The 21,991-nt window shown below is 39.7% G+C and overlaps 1 protein-coding gene across 1 annotated transcript in view; it reads right to left on the bottom strand.

Moving 5' to 3' along the window:
- Positions 1-10,262: 10,262 nt before the first annotated feature.
- LOC103809348 (PR domain zinc finger protein 5) overlaps positions 10,263-21,991 on the bottom strand; it is a gene marked incomplete at its 5' end in the record, with an annotated part of 32,622 nt that continues 20,893 nt past the window's right edge. The window contains 2 exons of the mRNA XM_009082177.1: positions 10,263-10,599; positions 15,148-15,252. Of these exons, the coding sequence (XP_009080425.1) occupies positions 10,435-10,599; positions 15,148-15,252 (270 nt within the window). The remainder of the gene's footprint in view (positions 10,600-15,147; positions 15,253-21,991) is intronic.

Below are 21,991 nucleotides of genomic sequence, written 5' to 3'. Positions count from 1 at the left end.
CTCTATCCCACGACTCCACAGGGGTTATCACAGTATCAGCACTGTTGGTAAGACAGACTGATGCTTCCTCATGCCATGCTGTGTGCAGAACAGCACAAGGCCCTCCTCCTGGAGATCACCCTTCATCTGGGGAGTTACTGGTCCCAGAAAGCAGGTCCTCACTTTTGTGGTGCAGAGCTTGTCTGTCTCCCTCAGGTGCCATCAGCACCTTGGACAGTGAGAGGGAACCACTAACCTATTTGAAATTTCTGCTCAGGAATTCACTTCTCACGCTCATTTTTTAATTCTCAACTTCGGGCCCATGCTATGCATTCCTCCTTTCTTGTGCTTGGACTGTTACATTTTACAGGATACAATCCAAGAGGCTATCTAAAGTAGTTTGTGTTGACACAATAGTATTTCTGATAGGTTGTTTTGCATTAGATGAGCTTTTCCTGTTCCCAGCTGCACACTATGAACATCTCACACATCTTCCTTGTAGTTCTGTAGAAAAATTCAAAACTGCATTGGCTTAAAAACACAAAGTGTGGCCTCAATTTCCATTTTTATGCATTATTTACTATATCCTACCTTGCAGGCTTACATACACTAATCCTCCTGGATGTATTCAGCGCAGGAGTGATCCCTGGCCTCCAGCTTTGAAGCAATTTACTTCTTCTGCACATACAGCAATATTTTAGATAGAAATTATAGGTGGTATTGGCAAAGTGTTATGCTGTAGAAGGCTCTGAACTGTTCACCTTACGACCTTAGAAAAAGTTCCCAAAGCTTTGAATACATCAGTGGTATTTCATATGCCTTGTCATTACCTTTCAATTCGTGGTTTCCTGAGACAACCAAGTTTGATGAGTGACTGCGTGACAGTAGGGGAATGAGAAATGAGAACAACATGGGAAAGATCTGGCAAATATGCTTGACAAGTATGGTTTGAAAACAGAACAAAACTTCCCAGACCAGAGGGTAGGTAGTCAAATACTGCACCCAGAAGAAATGCAGAGGAACTCTAGAATACATATACCCCTTTTTGTTCTAAATAATGCAAATCAGTCATAAGATCACCACAAATACCTGTAGTCTTAAAACCTGGATAATATAGATCTATAGTATTTAATACATTTAAAATCCACAAGAGGGCAGAGGCATAGGTAAACTGATGAATGTAGAAATGACACACAACAGCAGATAAGAAGCAGCTCCAGACCCTGGTGTTCTGAAAAGTGTGGTTTGGGTTTTGCTCTGTTGTTTGGGTGTTTTTTAAGAAGAGTTTGACCATTTGGTATGGGATATTAGATTGATAATGCATTGAGATTTCTGACTGCCTTTACTCACTCTAACACATAACCTTGCCATATGGTGAAAATATGAATCCTATTAACCAGGTTCAGGCAATTCTTCATGTGTTCTGACACTGGCTTTGGTTCCACAGATAATCAAAATGACCACAATTCAGCCATTTGCATTTATTCCCTGATTTCAGCTGGAAAGTCATTAATTACTGCCAGTGACATAATGACTTTAAAAAACCCACAGAGGAAGGCTGCACCCTCAGCTTGACAGGGATATAACCAGTTTGTACACAGCCAGGCCAGCTCAAGTAAAGCTGCAACTAGAGAGCTTGGTTTCTAAAATACAGCAACTCATGCTGTTTGCTGACATCACAGGGCAAAATGATCCTGACTGACTCACAAGCCTAAAACTAATCTTTGAAAGATATTCAAGTATTTGGGGCTACAACCATAAACAGACTTACTCACAGACGTTCTTTCACCCAGTAGAGCCTACAGTCCCAAATTAAATCCAAAGATCATCTTGTAAAACACATGGAAAGTATACGAAAACAAAGGCAAAGAGGGAAATTGGCTCATGCAATCAGTGTAAAGTCAGAAGAATGATTAGGCACCTCATTTCAAAGCAGGTAAGCACCTACCTGACTGGCCTAATACACAGAGCAGGTTTTCATCCTTACCAATACAAAGCTGGACCTAATTTGTCATTATGAAAACCTTAATTCCTATTCATTACATCTCTTTCCTACTGTGCATGCATTTTGATCTGTGTGCATGCAAGCATGCATACATATGTAAACCTTTAAACTCCAATATATTGCTTGTGCCTACTGTAAACAGTCAACTCCATAACCACACACTTGCATATGTATTTACTATAGTCATTTCTTCTTCTTGCATGAGTATAAATCAACTTCTAAAGCAAAATTAAGGAAGTACAAGATGAGAAGAAGAAAATATTTTCTGTTTTCTCAGAGGATATACTGCCAAAACCTACAGCAGCTGTGGATTCATCTAAGGTAAATTGTAAATGAAACACAGACCCAAGGATTCATCTGTGATCTGTTTTGCTTGGTTTCTAGATAATATTGTTCTTTATGTCTGGGTCTTCTCAAAATATGGCCTGAGGAATACCAAGAGGAAAAAGAGGTGATAAAAGCAGTTTATCCAGCCAGGATCTGCTTTCAGAAAAAGCAAAGGCAAATGCCACGGCCATTTTGAGCGCGCAGCAAATATGTAGCTCTAGATTCTTTGAGAGCAAGCACCTTCCTAAGTTGTTTTTATCTTTCTGAAAACATATCTTGAAGCAAAACATTTAAGTATTTACCCTGTATTGACAGAGAGATGAACTGTGGCTAAAATGGACAACATCCTTGTGAACATGACAGTGGTTCATATCCTGAGCAGACCTTGCCAGACTCTAACTTACAGAACAGCACAGTTAGTCATAGGAAACTTGCAATTCCAGCACTGACTACTGACTAGGCTTTTATATTCACATGGGAAGTTACCACCAATTAGGAAACAAGTCTGCTGGAGAACACATATGTTCAGCTTTCTCAGGATAAATAAATGTATTCACCTGACTAATAACTTGACATGACAATCTGTACTAACAATTTACAAACACCACTAAGGGCTCCACAATCTGCCTATTAATTTCCTACCTCTGGAAAAGTCTTGCCTTGTAACATTTAACTGGAAACTGGTTCCCTACTGGCTAAGAGCTGTTTTCTGCTTACTGAGGGCATTTTAATACCGCTGAATGGTACATGATTGAATAGCAAAATACCAACTTCTATTGTTAGTCTTCTAAAAAGAAATACAGTCGTGAGCAACACCTAAAAGACAAAGATACACTAATATATGTAACAAAGTCTTATATACTAACATGACTCAGAAAATAGAACCCTATTCACCATCCATTAAATCAAAGTAGAGTGATAGCAGTTTATTCCTCTGACTGAGAACAGCTGACTTTCAACTAACATTGGCATTGGAATGTGCTGCCCAGGGAGGTGGTGGATTCACCATCCCTGGAGGTTTTCAAGCTGAGACTGGATGTGGCACTTAGTGCCATGGTCTAGTGACCACGGTAGGGTTGGACTTGATGATCTTGGAGATCTCTTCCACCCCGGTTGATTCTATGATTCTACGATAACAGGCAGTCTCCTTTGCCATCCCTCCAGTGATCAGCTGGGTGATGTTCAGTTTTGTGGTGGCACAGAAAGCCTGTTCTCTACAGGATCAATTTTAGAACCAGGAAAACAAAAGTCCAGTTCACTGATTTCATAGCTTTGGTTTTTAATTTATTCCTACTTCAATCCTCATCTGAGTTTTGAGATCACATTCAAATCTCATTTATCCTACTATAATTGCTAAGCTGTAACAATTACAGTCAAGTATCAAAGCACAAGGGGAAGAATCGCTGCTTCCAGCCATCCCTGCTGCACTGTAAAGGAGCAGGCAGAACTTGCAGCTGCTTTGGTTTGCAGGTCAGTACACCTGGCCTCACTTGTAGCTCTAACAGAGGCCTCCCTGACCTCATAGTCTTTATATTTAAGAGCCAAGCTTAGCCCTGTCATCCCACACAAGTATTTTGGATATGGCTGAGGACATAGTTGAGACAGGGATGACCTCACCTACTTGATTCACCAACAGAAGAAACTTTGCGCTACATTCATTTGAGAAAGACTCTTGGACCAGATCACTCAGAACAACTGCCGGTTTTTCTCTCAGACACAGTGAGTTTAGAAAACAAAAGTACAGGAAGAGATTTAACAGAAGGTGTCCTTACACGGCTCAAGGCTGCTCAAATCACAAGGATATGAAAGCTCAGGCCTTGGCACACTGTTCAGAGTAACCAAGTAATAAAACAACCTTTTCTTTCTACAAAAGCAAAACATTAGAAAATGTCCTTTGCATAAGCTGTCAGTGTCATCTGGCAAGAGTTACTTACAAACTGAACTCTGTGCTTAATATCAGAAGGAAAGGCAGCAAGCAGCCCTGGTTAGAAACATCAAGCTCCAACAAGCAAACAAAAGAAACATGTATCTTGTCTTTCTGTAAAGATTAGTATTGTCTCCATTTAATACTTCAGCCCCCTCTTGCATTTGATAGATTAAATCTGATTACATAGGTATTTTTGACCTTGGGTTTATTATTCAAAGTTTTAAATATTTAGTTCTAAAAAATAAAAAGAGAACAAAGAAAAACTGAGATCTGTAATCACAATTTTTTTCTTCCATGCCCAGGGGGTTTTTATTATATTGTCTCAGCAAATCCAATCCCCAGTTTACCTACTAAGAAACTGAACAAATTGCATACAGATGTAGAAAATAATGTAGAGACCAATCCTACTGAGTTTAATCTCAGTATAATTGACCTATATTTAAAAAGTCAGCAAATAACAGACAAAAGGACTTCATTTTTAAAAAACATTTACAACAAGATGTCATTATGTGAAACAGCTTTGGTGCTTCTTGCCTCACAAAGTGGCTTTAGGTCTACCTTGCATTTGGCAGATAAAGTTTGCTAAAGAATATTTTGAAGTCTGAGGCACAACACAGAAAACCACCACAATACTAATACCAAAGAGGTAACCTGGTTAATGTTGCAGTGGAGGTCTTTAATCCAGCAGCAACGTAACCTGTTGTAGCACTTCCTCTTAGTTTTGTTTGACCAGCTGTTAAACTGGAAATGAATTTGTGGATTTAAGGGCTTACAGTCTTTTCCTTGTAGAAGGATAACTAAAAAAAAAAAAACCCAAAACCACAAATCCAAAACAACTTTTATTAATGGTTCCTTTTTGCTGAATGTCCTTGTCTAAGAAAAACAACCTCTCCTGGATTACTGTTCAGCAGAGAACATGCAACAAATGAACAAGACAACTGTGAACCAGTGACTCACAGTTTTCTGTGAGGGTGGTGAGACAATGGCACAGGTTGCCCAGGGATGTGGTGGCTGCCCCAATCCTGGCAGTGTTCAAGGCCAGGCTGGATGAGCCTTGAGCAACCTGATCTAGTGAGTTTGTGTCCCTGCCCAGGAGAGGGGTGTGGGACTAGATGATCTGTAAGGTCCATTCCAACCCTTCAATTCTATGATTCTAGAAAATCCAAAAGTCAGTTAAACTCTACTGATTTTCAGGAGCATACACAGGATTGGGCTTCAAATCTGTGACCTCACCTTTTAATTCTATAATCTCATTTATATATCTGAACTATATTGGTTTATGCATATGCACAGAGTCCTGTTTGGGAAAGGCTTATGAGATCACTCCATTTCAAAAACTTAATTGGCAACTTTTAGTATGTTTATCTTTCTTAAATTGCAAAATAATGCCTAAGTCCAAATTTCCATGGGTTAGTTGTTGGAAGGACCGCATTGTCATACACACCAACACCAGGAGGTTTCTTTTACTTTCTTCAAAACCATCCCATTCAGCTGTACACAGGATAAAGCTGGCAGGCATCTCAGTTATTTGCTGGAATTATACAGCTTGGGTTTGTATGTACAATGCATCTCATGTACATGTCCAACATATCCTGCTTAAGTATCAGAATCCTATTCCACTCAGGGGACACAGAGAAGTGAGAACCCCCTCAGTACACAGTGGCCTCAGGTTACAACTGGTCATTGCACAGGCACTGCAGAATGACTGTATTAACCAAAATTCCAACAGAAGTGGTGACAGTCCCATTTTAAAACTAACACACTTCTCCATGCCACACTTGTTGCCCACTCCTGGCACACACTCCAATCAAAGGAGCTTGGTTTTGTTTAAGCTATGAAACACGTGCCACCACTTTCAAGGCAGGCATCAAAACATATTACAAGTCAAATACAAAGTAGCTTTATTTTTGTTTCTTCATCTCACTACCTAGATTTTTTCTGAGGTGATCAGGCCCAGGACACGCACAGTGGTGGAGATCCAAGAATATTTCTTGCCTACCTCAGCTGGAGGCCATGAAGACAAATGGACCATCCAGTCTCTCCTCCACTTGTGCCATGGACGGGTGTTTTCCTCTCGTTTCTTTCGTCACTGGAGGGTGATGACAGCCTGTACATCATGCACAGCCTCTGATCCCACTCCTGTTGTAACATGAGAGGTAGCTGATGTTAGCTAAGCCAGAGGCAGGCTACTTGAGCAGAACAAATAGGGCTCAGGGAGAGTGACACCAGCTAGCAGCACATGCTTTGCAAATACTGCGTTTGCCAGTTGACTGTCTGTCCTTGTTCACAGCACAGCAAAGATTCCGTAACAGCTCACAATGGAAAGAGGACAGGAGGTAAAACAGACTAAAAAAAGATAAACAACAACTATTTAATTAAGACTGGTTGTCCCAAGTTTGAAACGTTCAATGAGTAATTTCCAGGTCAAGGAAACTGTTGATCAGCAACAACTTCTCAGCTATTACTGTGCATCCTTAAATGACTCCATGTTCTTGGTGCCACAGAATGTACAGGAGACAAAAGTCAGCTGTCAGAATTCAAACCTGCTCAAGAACACAGCTTTATAACCGTAACTGCTGTCACAGTCTCAGCTAACACTTGCCAATAAAACCAAATAAGCAGATTTTCAATCTCCCTGTGACGAGAATCCCCACACTTCAGTGCAGTGAGTATGTAACTGAACTGAAAACAATTTACTATGCAATACAGGGAAAAAAATCTCAAAGCCTTCTAAAATGGCCGTGATTACACATTATTTCAGGAACATTTCTAGCTTTTCACATTATTCTGCAAGGCACAACTTACCACAGAAAACTCACTATTTTAATAAATGATGACTAACAAATATACAAAGACAACACTAAAAAATTAACAATTACCTTTAAACCAACAGGTTTCAATTTGTCATTTCTCAAAATCAGCTGAGGGGGAAGTTCTCTATTTTTTCCAAAGGCAATACCAAATGGGAGATGTCAATGGAAATTTTGACTCAAAGTAGAAGGGTTTGTGGGTTTGGTTTTTGTTTTCTCTTTGTTTGCTTCGTGCTCTATTAAGAAAGCTGTGATCAAATAGAAATGTACTGCATAATGGCAAGTCTGCACTGCATATAAAATCAATTACACAGTTCATGAATTCAGTAATCTGAAACATATTCCCTCTGACTGCAAGCAACTCAAGCCCCTCATGGAAAGAACAGAGCAGTTCTTGCCAGGGAAACACCTGCAGCTGCTGAGCCAGGTGCTGGCTCTGCAGGGGCTGAGCCAGACCTGCAGCCACTCCAGCCCAAAGGGAAAGTTCCTGGAGAACATGATGGAGGAGACACTCACCTGGACCTGGGCTTCAACCTCCTGCACCTACTTCTTATGTTTCCCATGAGGGTCTGCTTAGAAGACTTTCACTTTTTAATCTTCTCTTTTTTTTTTTTAGAGTTTTTTTCTCTTCTGCTGTTCTCTGTGGCTTAGTTTGTATTAACCAAAGGGAAGAAGGAAAAATATAAAGGCAGAAAACCAAAAAATTTTCATTTTGGTTATTCTATGACTGAACTGTTGATTTCATTGATGTCAAAAAGGCAAAAACCAAAAACAAAATAATAAAGTCACCCACCCCAGACACGTCAAAAAAGTCACAAACCTAATTCTCCTTGCAGGTAATTAAGAACACGTAGCTAAAACCCCATCACACATCTTGGTATATGGCAGTGATTGCTTCTGCTACCTGAACACTTAACATTATGTTAACTTTTACAACAACTGTAGCAATAAATTAAGGTTCTCTGGACCCAGAAATACAGTTTTCTCATAAATTCTAACAAAATCCCTACAAACGAGGAGGAGAATTATTCTCAACTTTAGTAGAAACAAACATTATATATTTGCCTTACACACATAAAATACATTTGATTTATGATTTGTATGGAACTGGCAAAGTCTCCAAGTTTCATGTACCTCTCAGGAAGCAAAAGGACATGAAGACTTAGCATGCTTTTACACAGAGGTGGCTGTCACAAACAAGATAATTGTTCAGAATTATACTTTTTTCTCCAAATCTGCATAGATCCTATATAATTTTAAAACAATTCAGTATATGCATTTCAACAGGCAAAATGAATGCAATAAAACATTCAGCACTTACTGAGTAATTTTAATTCATGAAGCATCAACCATGTGGTTTGCCACCTAAAGTAATATTGCAAAAAACTCCTAATTAGCTTTGTTAGACTAGCTGGCAGAAGTGGCCTGGTTTCGGTAAGAAAGGGAACCTGTAAACTAGAGTGTACAACCTGCTTGCAAATGGGAAGGACACTTGTAGACTTGTTAGTTTGTTGTCATGGAGCATTTTAGGCTTCCAAAACAAAACTAAGAGGTTAAAGATCAGTAGTCTCATAACAAAACAGGAGGCTTCCCAGAAAAAAAACTAAGACCCTCTGATAAAGATCACAATTACCCTGTTAGTGGCACACATTCTTCAGGTTCTGAGAGGAACACAAAGTGCCTTCTCTTGCTTTCTGGAGAAAAACAATGGCTTTAGAAATGATTACTACTGGGATTCAATGCTGGTTCTCAACAACACACGTAACATACAGACATCCATGCACAAAAATGGGATCCAAACAGGAGAAAAGGAAGTGAATCACCAAATCTACCACCATCTTCTATTGCTAGCTATTTCTATCACCAGCAATACTGCCATTGCTAATTTCTTCTGTTGCTCTTCTGAGTAGAAAATCTACCATGCGACACAGATTTGAATAGAGTCTACCATGAGATGAAGAACTCTGTGCTGTTCACTGCAGCATATAAAGGTCCCTGCTGCAGTCCAGAGAGAAAAGGAATTCTTTTCCCATGAAAGCCAGAAGCAAACTGTCCCAATGCAAGTTCATTTTACAAAACACTGACAGGTCCAAAATGAATATGAACAGTTTGCTAATGCCAGAGCTTTCATATTAACTGCTGATAAGGCTGGAATTTCACATGCAATCACCCTCTGAAGTTACATTTTTACTGCCCTTGTAGATAAAAGTTTTTTGGTTATCTAGCTGAGGTACGAGAAGGCCTGTGGGAACTCTTTTGAAGAGTTTTCTACAGTAAACAGCTCCCTCTGATAATATGAGGAATTTGATTGCTATTTAGTAGTAAAGCAGTATTTTTCCCAATGCTCGTTAGCAGAATTAAGGGGTGGAGAAAAAAGATAGTTTTGCTCTGCTCAAGCCACTCTGTTAAGATGTCTTTCCACTTGCCTTGCCAGCCATGATGATGAATACAGCACTTACACTGCACTGCTCAGAGTTCACACTCCAGTCTTGCTTCATGTAACCAGAAGAAATACCACCTCTCAGTCTCATACAGCAATTCTTAACCATGGCACATTCCCACAGTTCCTGCACCCATACATTTGGGCATTGCTCAAGCCACTCTGTTAAGATGTCTTTCCACTTGCCTTGCCAGCCATGATGATGAATACAGCACTTACACTGCACTGCTCAGAGTTCACACTCCAGTCTTGCTTCATGTAACCAGAAGAAATACCACCTCTCAGTCTCATACAGCAATTCTTAACCATGGCACATTCCCACAGTTCCTGCACCCATACATTTGGGCATCTCAAGAACCAATTCAAGTTAATGAGTTTCATCAAGTAATGAGAAGGCTGTAAATGAAATGAGGCAAAATGATGCTACAACAAAATGCAGAACTACGCCAGGAATAAAGTAAGGCTGGATGCAATCAGCAGTCAATCAGAATGACAAAGTCTGTGTGGTTTCAAATTAAATAAATTTAATGGAGACTTGGAGCTTAGATATAAAAATACAGTTGCAGACAGCCAAGAGTTCAGTTACAAGTATCCAGGATTTCCAGGGAATGCTACTAACATCTAAGTTTCTAAGAACATAATTGACAAAAATAAGTTTGCTTAAAGCTTTTTTCCCCCCCCTCTTTTCTTTTTTTTCAAATGGGGATAAAATTTTCCACAAATTCTTTTACCTTCACTGTTTTATTTCCAATCTGTGCTTTATATCAGGCCAATGTCTTTGAAAATTTTTTTTCTACCTGCATGTTTTCAAAAAAGTGGGAAAAATAACATGTGAACACATTACAGTTGTTTCTCCTGCCTTTGCTTACTAGCCAGGTGAAAAGTCTGGAGTCTGTATGTGTACAAACGGAGCACTTTGGATCCATTCTTCTCACACAGGCTGTAATTAGCTGTCAGTTTCACCATGGACATTTTCCATGTGCACTTTGAGGTAGTCATTTCTTGTAAACTTCTTGTGGCAAAGCTGGCATTCTGCCATGGGCCGATTGGGGTTGTGAGTCAACTTGTGTCTGATCAGCATTTTCTTCAGGCTGAAGGACAGATCACAAACCTAAGACAAAGGCAAACAAAGTATTAAAACTTCAAGCATGTATAATACTCCTTACGTTACATCACTGAAGCCACAGCCACACATACCTGCAATACTTAACAAACGAGCTGGTCTTGGGAAGAATAACTCCTTCAGAGAGCACCTTAAAGGTTATTTCTCTGTCTGGTATCTTTTCATGCCATATATTAGCAGTGGTACCAGAGGAATGGAGGGTGGTGTCTGTCTAAAACTCAGCCTTCTAAGTCTCAACACACTGAGGTGTCCCAGTGACATTGTGCTGGTTTGTTGGAGGTTGTTTTAAAGCTATTGCTCTACGGAGGATGGAGAAAAATTACGACAGAGCATCACAAGGCTCTGTCAATTTGACCTTCCTGACTTCCAGAATGGCATCTGCAGGTTCCAAAAGAATCAGTTCAAATTGCTTAGTTGCAAGAAGATAGAAGGGAGAAAAAAGAGGCTCCAAAGATTGCAAGACAGGTCAATAATGCTTATAAAGGAAACCTCACTGTTGCAGTCTTCCTCTGCCTGGCCAAGAAAATGGAAGACATCTGGCAAATGAAGGTGCAATTCCTGTGCCTTATTATCTGGTGTGCTGCTTTCCTTCCTCCACTGTACTCCAAGCAGTCCAGTTCATTCTGCCACTTGAATAAATGGGTAGAGGGATGAGGGATTCTGCCAGGCTAAAAACACCGAGTCTTAGAGAAACCCCTGTACTGAAGTTAAAATGAAACAAATGAAAGGTTAAGAACAAGTTCAGCCAAGAGAAGTTAGAATTAAAAGTTAAGGCAAGACATCAACTCAACTGAAATGGTGCAGTTATATTGTCACATTCACTCTCCATGCAGGTACATGTTGTATGCATTAATTTCCCAGGGAAAGGAACAGGAAAAAAAAGGAAGCATGCTGCTGATTTGACACATGAAACAGGAGAGAAGCATATCATTAAACAAGAAGGAACATCCATAGCCTTGCAATCTTAAAATTCCAGGTTCATTCCAGACAGACTCTCTTTCATGCAGAAGAAACTTGGGGAACCAGAGGAAAGGAAAATGAAGTTTTAAATCCATATTGGTATCAAACTATTGAAAGATTACTGATTCCTTTTGAAACCAAGACAGACAACCAGAGCTGACTATCCAAGGAGATTATCTTGACCTATAGCAGATGTATTTTATGCCTGTTAAGGCAAAACCATACAATGACTATACAAAGTCAAATAGCCAGAGGCAAGTTTTGCACCCAAAATAATTTTTCCCCAGACAAGGACACTGTATGTGCTGTGGCAATAGAACATTTTTGACTTTATGACATGATGTAATACTGAGAACTTTCATGCAGCAACTGCAGTTCTCCAACTTTTTCCACCCACTGCATAATTACCTCTTTCAGACCCAAGCAACAGTCACCCTTTTGTTGTGCCACAGCCAACATCAATTACAGTATCCACTGGTCAGGCCTTAACATTGCTTTTGCCAAATACCATTTTCCATTTCTCCTCCACAGAACACAGAGTGAACTCACAACATTTATCTACTCATAGCCATCCTGCTTGCTCACCAGTCCCAGTATGTTAAAAGTATCATCCACTTGTAGACACATGTTTCTTGGATGCCAGGAAGCCAATCAAGGATAAACACACACACAAGATACCTGTGTTCTGTATACCTTGCACTCACCTCTTCATTTCTAAAATAAACAGCTTATAAAAGGTGCATTTTTCCATTGATACTGTGCATATAACTAATATAAAGTGTCCTTCAAGGCTCTAGCATGTTGCATGACCTTCCTTCTTCAACAAGAACATAGAACACACAGGATTATTAAAGATATGCCACATCTTGTGCTGTGCTTGGGCATAAAGGTTTTGTGCAGGTTTTTTAAGAGTTTGCCTCATATATCAATTTTGTAAGCAAGACTGACATTTTATAGATTTACAGACACTCCTGCTAATGTGCACTTGAACTCTAATCAATCTCTTCAAAGTGATCAAAGTTCTGATCAAGTAGGGAGGATGGAAGAGACTGACATTTGGAAGTAAGTGTAGGGTCAAGCAGAGGCAGAATGAAGGGAAATACTGTACTGGAAAGAAACCAGGACAGGCTGTACTTGATCTTTCTGCCCCCAAAAATAATCTGTTGTCTCTGAGGCAGCTGAAGTTCAACTGGCCTTCCAGTAAAAACCAGGCTGGTCCTGAGAAGACAGAAATCTAATATACTAGGAGAAACTGCATTTTGTATTTCCGTATCTCAGTTATTTTCACTTTATGTGATATGTATTAGATTTTTAATCTTAAAATGGGAATATTCAATTTCCACCATTATCCATGGGATGCCAGAGCTTTGAGACATTAGGTTTTGAACATGTTTTTGTGGACTGACTAGACACAGAACTAGACACATAAACAAACTGTGGCACCTTCATCAAACAGGGTACAAGGATTAGTTACACATGTAACTCAATCCTGTAGCACAACGCCTGTTCCATGTGCCTGAGAGAGGAGAGTGCGACAGAAAGAAGACTCAGCTTTGACTTCTGATTCTGGAAGAAAAGTCTATTTCAAGCAAAAATGCAGCCTAAAAAATTGGCATGCGGTATTCTAGAGATAAGAATTTGTGGTAGGTACTGCCATAAATTATCACACAAGGCATTCTAAGAAAAATAGTAACAGCATCTACAGCTATCTTGAGCAGGATAAAAAACTGTAGGTGAGAATGTTCGAGTGTAAAAAGCAAATTTCATATGAAGTAGCTCAAAATAAATGTCTCCCATAGGTACATTTTTCTGTAATTGTCCACTACTGATTTTCCTGTAACTCCTACTGAAACCTCTGGCAATGTGCAATGCAAGACAGCTCTGGAGGAATGGCCTGCTCTGGGTGACATGCACTATATCCCCAGCATCTGCTCAAGGGGAGTCCAGGTGAAATAAGGAGTAACTATTGCAAATAAAACTTTGCACACCCCCCAAGTGTGCATTAAGCAACAGACCATGGTGGGCACCCGAAGAGTGTAAGAATGAACAGTAGAGGCAACTGCAGTTTATGTCCAAACCCCAAGAAGTCAGCAGGCTCTGCAGTGTGCAGCTGGCAAAAGGCTTGTGCAGAAGGATAACCATGGTGAAGTATGGCAGTAATTTAAATCATAAAAGACATATCCAGTAAATAAAGGCACATAAAAGTTTGCAGAGAAGGACTAGACACATTACAGCTGTTTCTAGAAATGCTATGATTTGGGAAAATACAGGTCTATCTAATTCATGAGGAAAACTGAAAAAAATCTGTTTTCATACAGCTCCTATCTTCAATTACAGCAAGGAAAAAGAACAAAATAGAACCACTATCCCAAATTACTCTGAAAAAGCACAATGTGAACCTAAGACCAGTGAATCTTGGATTCACAGTGTGGGAAAAACTGCCTTTATATTGCAAGCTAGGCAACAGCTGATAAACAATACAGAAAGCTGAAAAAGTTATTGACAATGATCTGGAATCAGAGAAATCCTCAAGGTACTATCTAGAGCCAGGCTGAGATTATCCCAAAAGAACATAGCAAATCTCCTGACTTGTGGACATCAGCAAATATTTCAGATGAACTTCTTCACGAAATTAATACATTTTATTCTCCACAAAATGACATCAGATTATTCATTAAAACCCAGAACAATTACCAGACCCTTGCAACTGTGATGCCAAGCTGCCATTCTAGTTTTGCATCTCATTTTAGAAGTCTCCGGGCAAATTTACAACTGCTCAGACTGACCATCTAGGATGCAACTGAAAGCTACCAGTGCCTTGTGACTGGTTCATTCAGAGTCAGTATAACAAAACAAAGTGCCTATGCTAATTCTATACCACATTTTAAAGCCTCTCTCTAAATCCTTGAGCAACAACTTAAATTTTGGCATTTGATGGCTCTGAAGACATTATTTTCTAACCACTTCTGCACATTCAGCCCCTCCAGCTACCTCCCAAAAGCTACGTATAACTGGGCTATGTTGAATGAAAGGTGCCTGACAGTGATCTATGAACTGTAACATGATAGGCTGCATTTCTGTGCAGCAAGTGTGCACTGCATCCCAGATTTCTTCAGTGAATGACAAAAGAGCCTGTGAGCAGATGTTGAAACTATCAGACCTGATTCCACTGGGAATTTGAAACTTGGGATTCATATTTGTGTCATTCAGCATCAGAAGCACTTGGATTCCATGTAATGAATTAAATACCTTTTCCTACATCAGTTAATCTCCAGCTGTAAACTTGTCATACAATTCATACAGTAACCCAACCAGCATGAATTTGTAACTTCTAAGACCCAAATTGTATTAATAACGGTGAAAATAACTCTTAAGGGATCCAAAACCTTAAAGTAAGAGGGTGTGCAATGTTCCTGGCAACTGAAGAGGGTACATAAAAATCCCTGAATGGCCTTTCCTTAGGTAGGTAAATCAAAGAGCACATGAAGTGTAACTTTATGCCATAGCCAAGGGGTGCAAGGCTGTGGTGTCACTGCTCCAGTGAAACCAAGGAGACAAAGGGCCAGATCAACTCACATCACACTGGAAGGGCTTCTCTCCGGTGTGGGTCCTCATGTGCTCGTCCAGCCCTCGCTTCTGACTGAAAGCCTTGTTACACTCTGAGCACTGGTATGGCTTTTCCTGCATGAAATGACAACAGAGAGTGAAAGTGAGTCAACACAGAGCACAAGTCATTAATGGAGTGGAATTCCATGCTGGATGGTGCAAGTTTTATATTCTCTCTAAGGGATTACAGTCAGTGAAAACAACAGAAAACGACTTTCAAATGATTAAGTGAAAGCTGGGAAAGCTGTGGCCTGACAGTTTCCACTTCAACACCCACTTATGAATTAATTATCTGTTCCAGCCTTTCAAACCCAGCCATCCTGGGAGTCTGTTTCCTATCATGTGAAATGTACAGAAACCTAGAATTCCAATATGCTCTCCTTTATCCTCCACAAATGCTTAAAGCACACAGACAAGTAAGATTATCCACAAAAACTTCAGGTTTATTAGCAGGTTTCCAAGCAGGGGAAGAGGTAAGGAGAGGGAGAGGAGGTAGAGGGAAGGTTATGGTAGAAAAAAGTGGTGACAGCAGGTTAATCATATATTCATTGCATAATCTCCCAAGAAGAAGTGCAGACTGCAACCAAGACATTTTGTGGTTTTATTACAACTATTGGTTAGCAGCTACTGTAACACATGAAGTCAAAAGAATTGCAATCTCACTGACCTCAAATAAATAATTTGAGATAATATAAGGAAAACCACTTATATAAAGACATGTTTCTTGAAAGCTCTTCCTTAATGTAGAAATTTATAATGTGTAATTAGAAAGTGTAATTCCTCCTTGTTTCCACTAAAGGTACAAAAGAACTGTATGGCAATCAATACTTCAGTCAATTGAATGCAAAAGTTAGCATTATGGCACTGCACACTGCCTCATTAAAATTTTAATGATCTGGAAGCACTTTCATTTTTGAGTCAATTATACTTCCTTCACTCTCATTCTACTTTTTCCTGTGGTCTCTAATTCTGTATTGTTTAAGCCCTGAAGAGGGGTATTTTGGGCAACAAAGTAAACACTTTTTACTCAAACTGAAAACCATGACTGAAAATCAATAGACAATTAAAATGCTAAATCTATCAATTAACAAACAATAGGCAGTAATCTTCAGGTTCTTTTCGGAGATAATGTAGGATCCAAGGAGAAGTGGGACAGAACAACTCAGTTTAGGTGTTGAAGCAACAATGAGAATAAGCCCTCTGGTTATTCATCTATTCTCAGTGTGTTGGGGACAATCAAGTCCCAAGATATTGCTGAATCCTGCCAGGGAGTCAGCACAAACCACACACCTGACACAGTGGACTACAAATTAGTGTTGCTCTGGGCATGTCCCAGTCTCCCTCTTTAGGGCAACTTGTTGCAGGTCCAGAGACCTCAGCTGAGGAGAAGATGAGGTTCTTCATTCTGGAAACCCCTCCCACGAGCTTCCTTAGGAATCCTTCCTTAGCATCATTTCCATGATTCTTCAGGATAGAGGAAAACATAATAAATAACCTAAAAAGAGGTCTGAGCTGGTATGTTAAAAAAACCCTTATCATCTAGAGCAAAAGTGTCATGTCATAAGGAGCTTTGCTAGACTGACTAAAGGCTTTATGGAGCAGGTCTGCATTTTTAAAGGAAATGCATGAGCAAGTTGTATGAACAGCAGGTTCCAGCAACAACCGCTTAATTGGTTTCGCATTGTGGTTAACACAAAGCACATTTGTGTGAATTCCCTGAAAACAGCCTCTCTCTGTGCAAGCTGTTCCACACAAAGTGTAAAGTGAAGTGTATGATGTGCACATCTTAAACACCTACAAAACATTCCCTGCTGCAAACTGCACCCGGTGTACTTCCTCCCTTCTTATCCTCTTGTTATCTTCAAGTATCTGAAGAGCTGACTCGATTACTACTAGCTCATTCACTTCACAGTTAAATGGCCTTCAGGATTCTATTTGGGAGGAAGAGCCATAATAACCTCTGGGCAGCTGCAGGCACAAAACCTGGGCTGTATTATCTTCCCCTAGGCTGTGTTTAGCTATTTGTATTCTTCTCTGTGGCAAAAATGGTGTATCTAACCATCCCCTTGGCATTTCTATTCAAACTCACATATGTAGTGCATGAAACACATGCAAAACTGTCTTTGATCTAATTTTAGATCCCTTACATCTGCATATTCCAGTGACTTCAGTGGACAATCCTGATTGACACCAGTCTCCTCTCCCCTAAGCAAAACTGTCCTCCATTCACATGTGTCTGCTCCAGTAAAATCCATAGTGCTGTCCAGAGCAAAACTTGGCCCTAAGTTAATCTCCAGAGAAAACTACTTTTTTTTCGTCTGTTTCGAAGAAATCATCATTCTCAGACTAATGTCTTCAAAACAAAACATTCTGTGCTTTTCTCTCTCCTCCTCCTTCCCCTCATAGCAAATTTCCATTGCACAATACTTGGAGAAAGTAACATTTGCAACATGGAAAAGATTGCTTGGCATAACCATCACTGCTCTAAACCTGAACAAAGAAAACCAAAGAAAACCCACAGCAACATGTCTGACAAAGTTAATGCCACCACAAAAGGAGAACAGGGACCAACAATGATATTAGAAGAAAGCTGGACACATCTAAAATATCAAGCAAAAGAAAAAACCTGCTGTCAACAAAACAGGAGCTCATTGGAAAGATCATCCAAGTCTGACTTCAGAGGAGTTAGCAACTGCTAATGCTATAAATCTACTCTGTTCAAAAAGCATCTGCCAGGCCACGACTATGGTGGCAGCAAAGCCAAAGGATTACATGTGTTTTCTTTTATTGATGACATAAATGAGGAAGGGAGCAGGGAGAGCAGGAGAGACAGGATGCAGCTGATACTGCAGTGATCTAATATCACAGTTTTAAGCATGCTAGGGATAAACAGAAATATGTAGATCAGGATTTATAACCTTCCTGCCTCTAACCACAGAAAGGCCAAGCAGAGCCCAAATGGTATCCTGGAAAGTGCTTCACTCTTAGAGAGTGCCATGTTAACTTAGAAGCTCTGATAATTTTCACTTTACTGTGTTAAAACTAAGAGAAATTCAATTTTAACACCTGTGACAAAACAGTGCCTGTAAAGCACACTCATCTGTTTGTGAATAGCCGAGTCACAAATCACACCTGGGTATCTATGCAAATTGTGCTTAGCATTACAAAGATCTCACTCAGAACACAACAGATTCTCAAGACCATTTGATGCCACCTTCAACAGCTCAGCAGAACACATGTACAGTGTCCTGCAGCCATTGCAGATGGAAACACTTAGGTGCAGAATACATGAACTGCTAAATGCTGCAAGAGTTGACTGTGTGTCCCTTAAGAAATATAAACACATTATGTATATTAGCTTAGCACTAGTGCACGTGGTTGTTTCTGTAAACCTGGCAAAACTGGTTACACAGGTAAAAAGTGAATGACTTCTGTAGAAGTATCTCCAACTAACTTCCTAAATCTGAATTTAGAACTATTATATGAGCTCAACAGCAAGATAAATGTAATCTAAACACTATTATATCCCAATAAATCACAGTTCAAGATTCAAATAAACGAGTTAAGAACAGTTCGAGCAACTCCTTCCAAGAGCAATTTAAAACTGAGCTGAACCCCACTCAAAAAACCTTATTCTCTTACTTTTTTGGTTAAATTAATTGACTACTAAGTTAAAATAATTGATCACTAATGTTTTCATTATTCTAAAATAGAGCTTTCATCTGCTTCCAAAAGTTCTTATAAGGCCTACTCCTGACATGTAAATATAGCAACACTATCTGCTTTCAAACTGTTCTTATGTGAAAACTTTGGAAATAGCTGCATTAACTCTTAATAAATATCATTTGCATTATCAATTGAACAGAGGATAATAAAATATTGTTTTGAAAAATGTCAGCAAGAATGGAAAATGGAATGAAAAAATGTGGCTTAGAAGGTACAAACATGACCAGTCAGATAACATTCAAATATACTAGTCAGGATCGCAGCACCAAGAGCTAATTTCTCAAATAAAAACCTGGAAATCCTAGAGCTTTGCCAACCTGATGCAGGACAGACAGTTACCTGTTTACAAATGAGGACAGTGACAAACCCAGACTTCAGGAGCATTACCTAAAGGGCACATTAGGCACTGAGGGAATGATGCTAAGTTGAAGACACCTGTGTGTTTCACACAAACCCTTTGCTTTTTGAGTCTTAAATGATTTAAATGACTAAAAAATAACACTTTCTTTCAATTACTACTAATTGCTAATGTTGATGTGTCCCTCAAACCACACTCAGAAGCTCTTTAACCACCTGTACATGGCATGTATCAAAGACAGGGACCAGAGCAGGTATCATTCTGTCAAAACCCACACCTGAATGTGAGCCTAACCTGAAGGTTCAGGGCTACATGAGCCTGAAAAGCAACATCTCAGGGGCCTGGAAAATTAGTTCAACCAGAGGCAGCCTAACAAGGGGTTCATGATGCATACACACAAACAACTTAGAGCCTTTGTGGCCTCACTAACTGTAAACTTCTACCAAAAGTTAAGCAGAAGAGCAATGAACAAGAAACAGAAGTACCAGAGAATCAGATCTTTGTGCTTGAGCTAGAAACCCCCCACAGATAGGTGTCAGACCATGCTGAGGGCCAGGCCAAGCAAGCAGCTCTTTACAAGAAAACCTGTTAGACAGCAGCTGTGGTAATAGACCTTTGAGCCTCAGCAAATTCCAGTGTCAATGCAAAGTTTTCTTCCACATTTAAGAGTGATGGGTAGTTTCACTATCAATGGAGTGGTAAAAGGCAAATGCAAACAGGCTCAATTCTTCTGAAAATATCAGCTCTCTTCTTAATTGAAGGGCTGGGAATTGAAGTATAATTCAGTAAGACAGGAAAGTGCCTACAGAAACATGGGTGGCTCGTGAAGCTGATACTGAGTTACATTTCAGCCCTGAAAACCCTAAAACCTAAGCTGATTAACATCAGGAAAAAACCATCACTGATACTTTCTGCTAGGTCATCACCACTAGCAACATGTTCCCTGGTGAGACAAGAGGCTAAGGCATTTAAGATCACAGATGGTCAGAGTGAATGGAGCCCAGTTTTGTATCTAAGTGTGAAAAATGTGCAAGAGCTAATGAGATGCTCTCAGTCACTGGAAGGTCTGTGGAACTTACAGCAAGTGGCTACCCAGACACAGAGCACTACTTGAACCATCAGGCTTGCATTGCTTTACTAAAGCAACACTGACCCAGGAAGACAAAGGTTGACGAGAGTTTACAACTCTACGGAAGTGGTAGGGACTTAGATATTATAATGATTAAAACTCAATAAAACATCCCTTTACAAGTACACGTTTCCCCAGCTGAGTAGTAAAATACGTTAAAAAATATTTCCAATAACAAGACCAGGCAAAGAAACTTTACTGTTGAAACAACCATGAAAGAATTTTGGCAGATTTAAACAAAAAATAGACTTCTATTAGAGGTGACTAATATTTTTGTTAGAACGGGTCTCAACTCAGTTTTGGGGGAAAAAAAGAGCTGACATTTTTGCCATAAAATTTGTAATGAAAACAAAAATATGCATTTTCCCTGAAATGCCTACCAGAAAAAAAAAATAGATATATTTCTTACAAAGCTCCACTATATGCAATAGTTGGACCTGACTACACCATTAGCTTCCCTTTATCCACAGTACTTCTGTCTATTTGCTACCTATAATCTGCAAAGGTTTTGTTTCTTTGGGGTTTGTTTACTGCAGTAATTTCAGCCCTTAAAGATTTTTTGAAGGAGGGTTTATTTAATCAGCCGTGCTGAAAACTCAATAGATGTTCATCTGCTCCTGAAAAAAGAACATTTTCAGTCTACAAGGAAGGGGATGATCATCAGTCAGCATGACATAAAAAAGTGTGAAAATATAGGTGCAGTGGGATTCAAACCTTCTGCTTTCTGTGTACAAACACAGATTCCACAGGCAAGGAAACCACAGCACTGGCAAAGTCATCATCCTCAGACAGATGTTTGGGAACTCACTCATGTCTCACCAACAGGGAAACAGATATAAAATCCAACATGGAAAAAAAAAAATCAAAATTCAATCAACACCTCATATGATTTCATTGCACACTGTCATGTGCACAGAAGACTATATTTAGTAGCCAAAGCACTTTTTTTTCTGGCAACAGCGCTGTGTGCTGCTTCTAGAATACACGACCCTTTTTCAAACTTCCTTCAGACCAAATATTTCCTGGGAAATTTAGAACAAATGAAATCATGTCACGATTGTCTATACTGTTCTTGCATTATCTTTTATTTTTCATTATTCTAATATTCTCCTGGGTTAAAAAAGCAAAGACAGGCTGTATGAAGTTCCAAAGCCTGTTTAACTCAGGACCTCAGTGTGGACACTTGTACTGTCCCAGCAGCAAGCTGAAACACTGATTGGCAGAGAAAGCACCTACAGGAGACTACCCAGCTTCCATGCTTACCAGGATTTATACCTACTCTCATGAAATTCATAAATACAACTCAAAATTACCTCAAGGTTGGCTAACTCCTGCACATACGTGTCATGCCTGGTCTCCTTAGCTTCTAAGGAAATCCTTTCATTGACTGCAGCCCGGGCACACATCATCATACAAGCTTCAGACTAACACTCTCAGCCACCACTAACCAATTAACTGCGAGACTAATGAGTTCAAGAGCTGATTTCAAAACATATCCCATACTCAGGCCACTAGATCACACCAACCCTTGTGATTCTGAGGTTGCACTAACAGTATCCAGGCTGTCCAGCTTCAAATGAACGAGCAAGGATAGAAGGCAA

Source organism: Acanthisitta chloris, unplaced genomic scaffold (assembly GCF_000695815.1).
Source record: "Acanthisitta chloris isolate BGI_N310 unplaced genomic scaffold, ASM69581v1 scaffold27329, whole genome shotgun sequence".
Classification (NCBI taxonomy): domain Eukaryota; kingdom Metazoa; phylum Chordata; class Aves; order Passeriformes; family Acanthisittidae; genus Acanthisitta; species Acanthisitta chloris.
The sequence above is the reverse complement of the archived record's forward strand: the minus strand, read 5'-3'. Positions and strand labels throughout refer to the sequence as shown.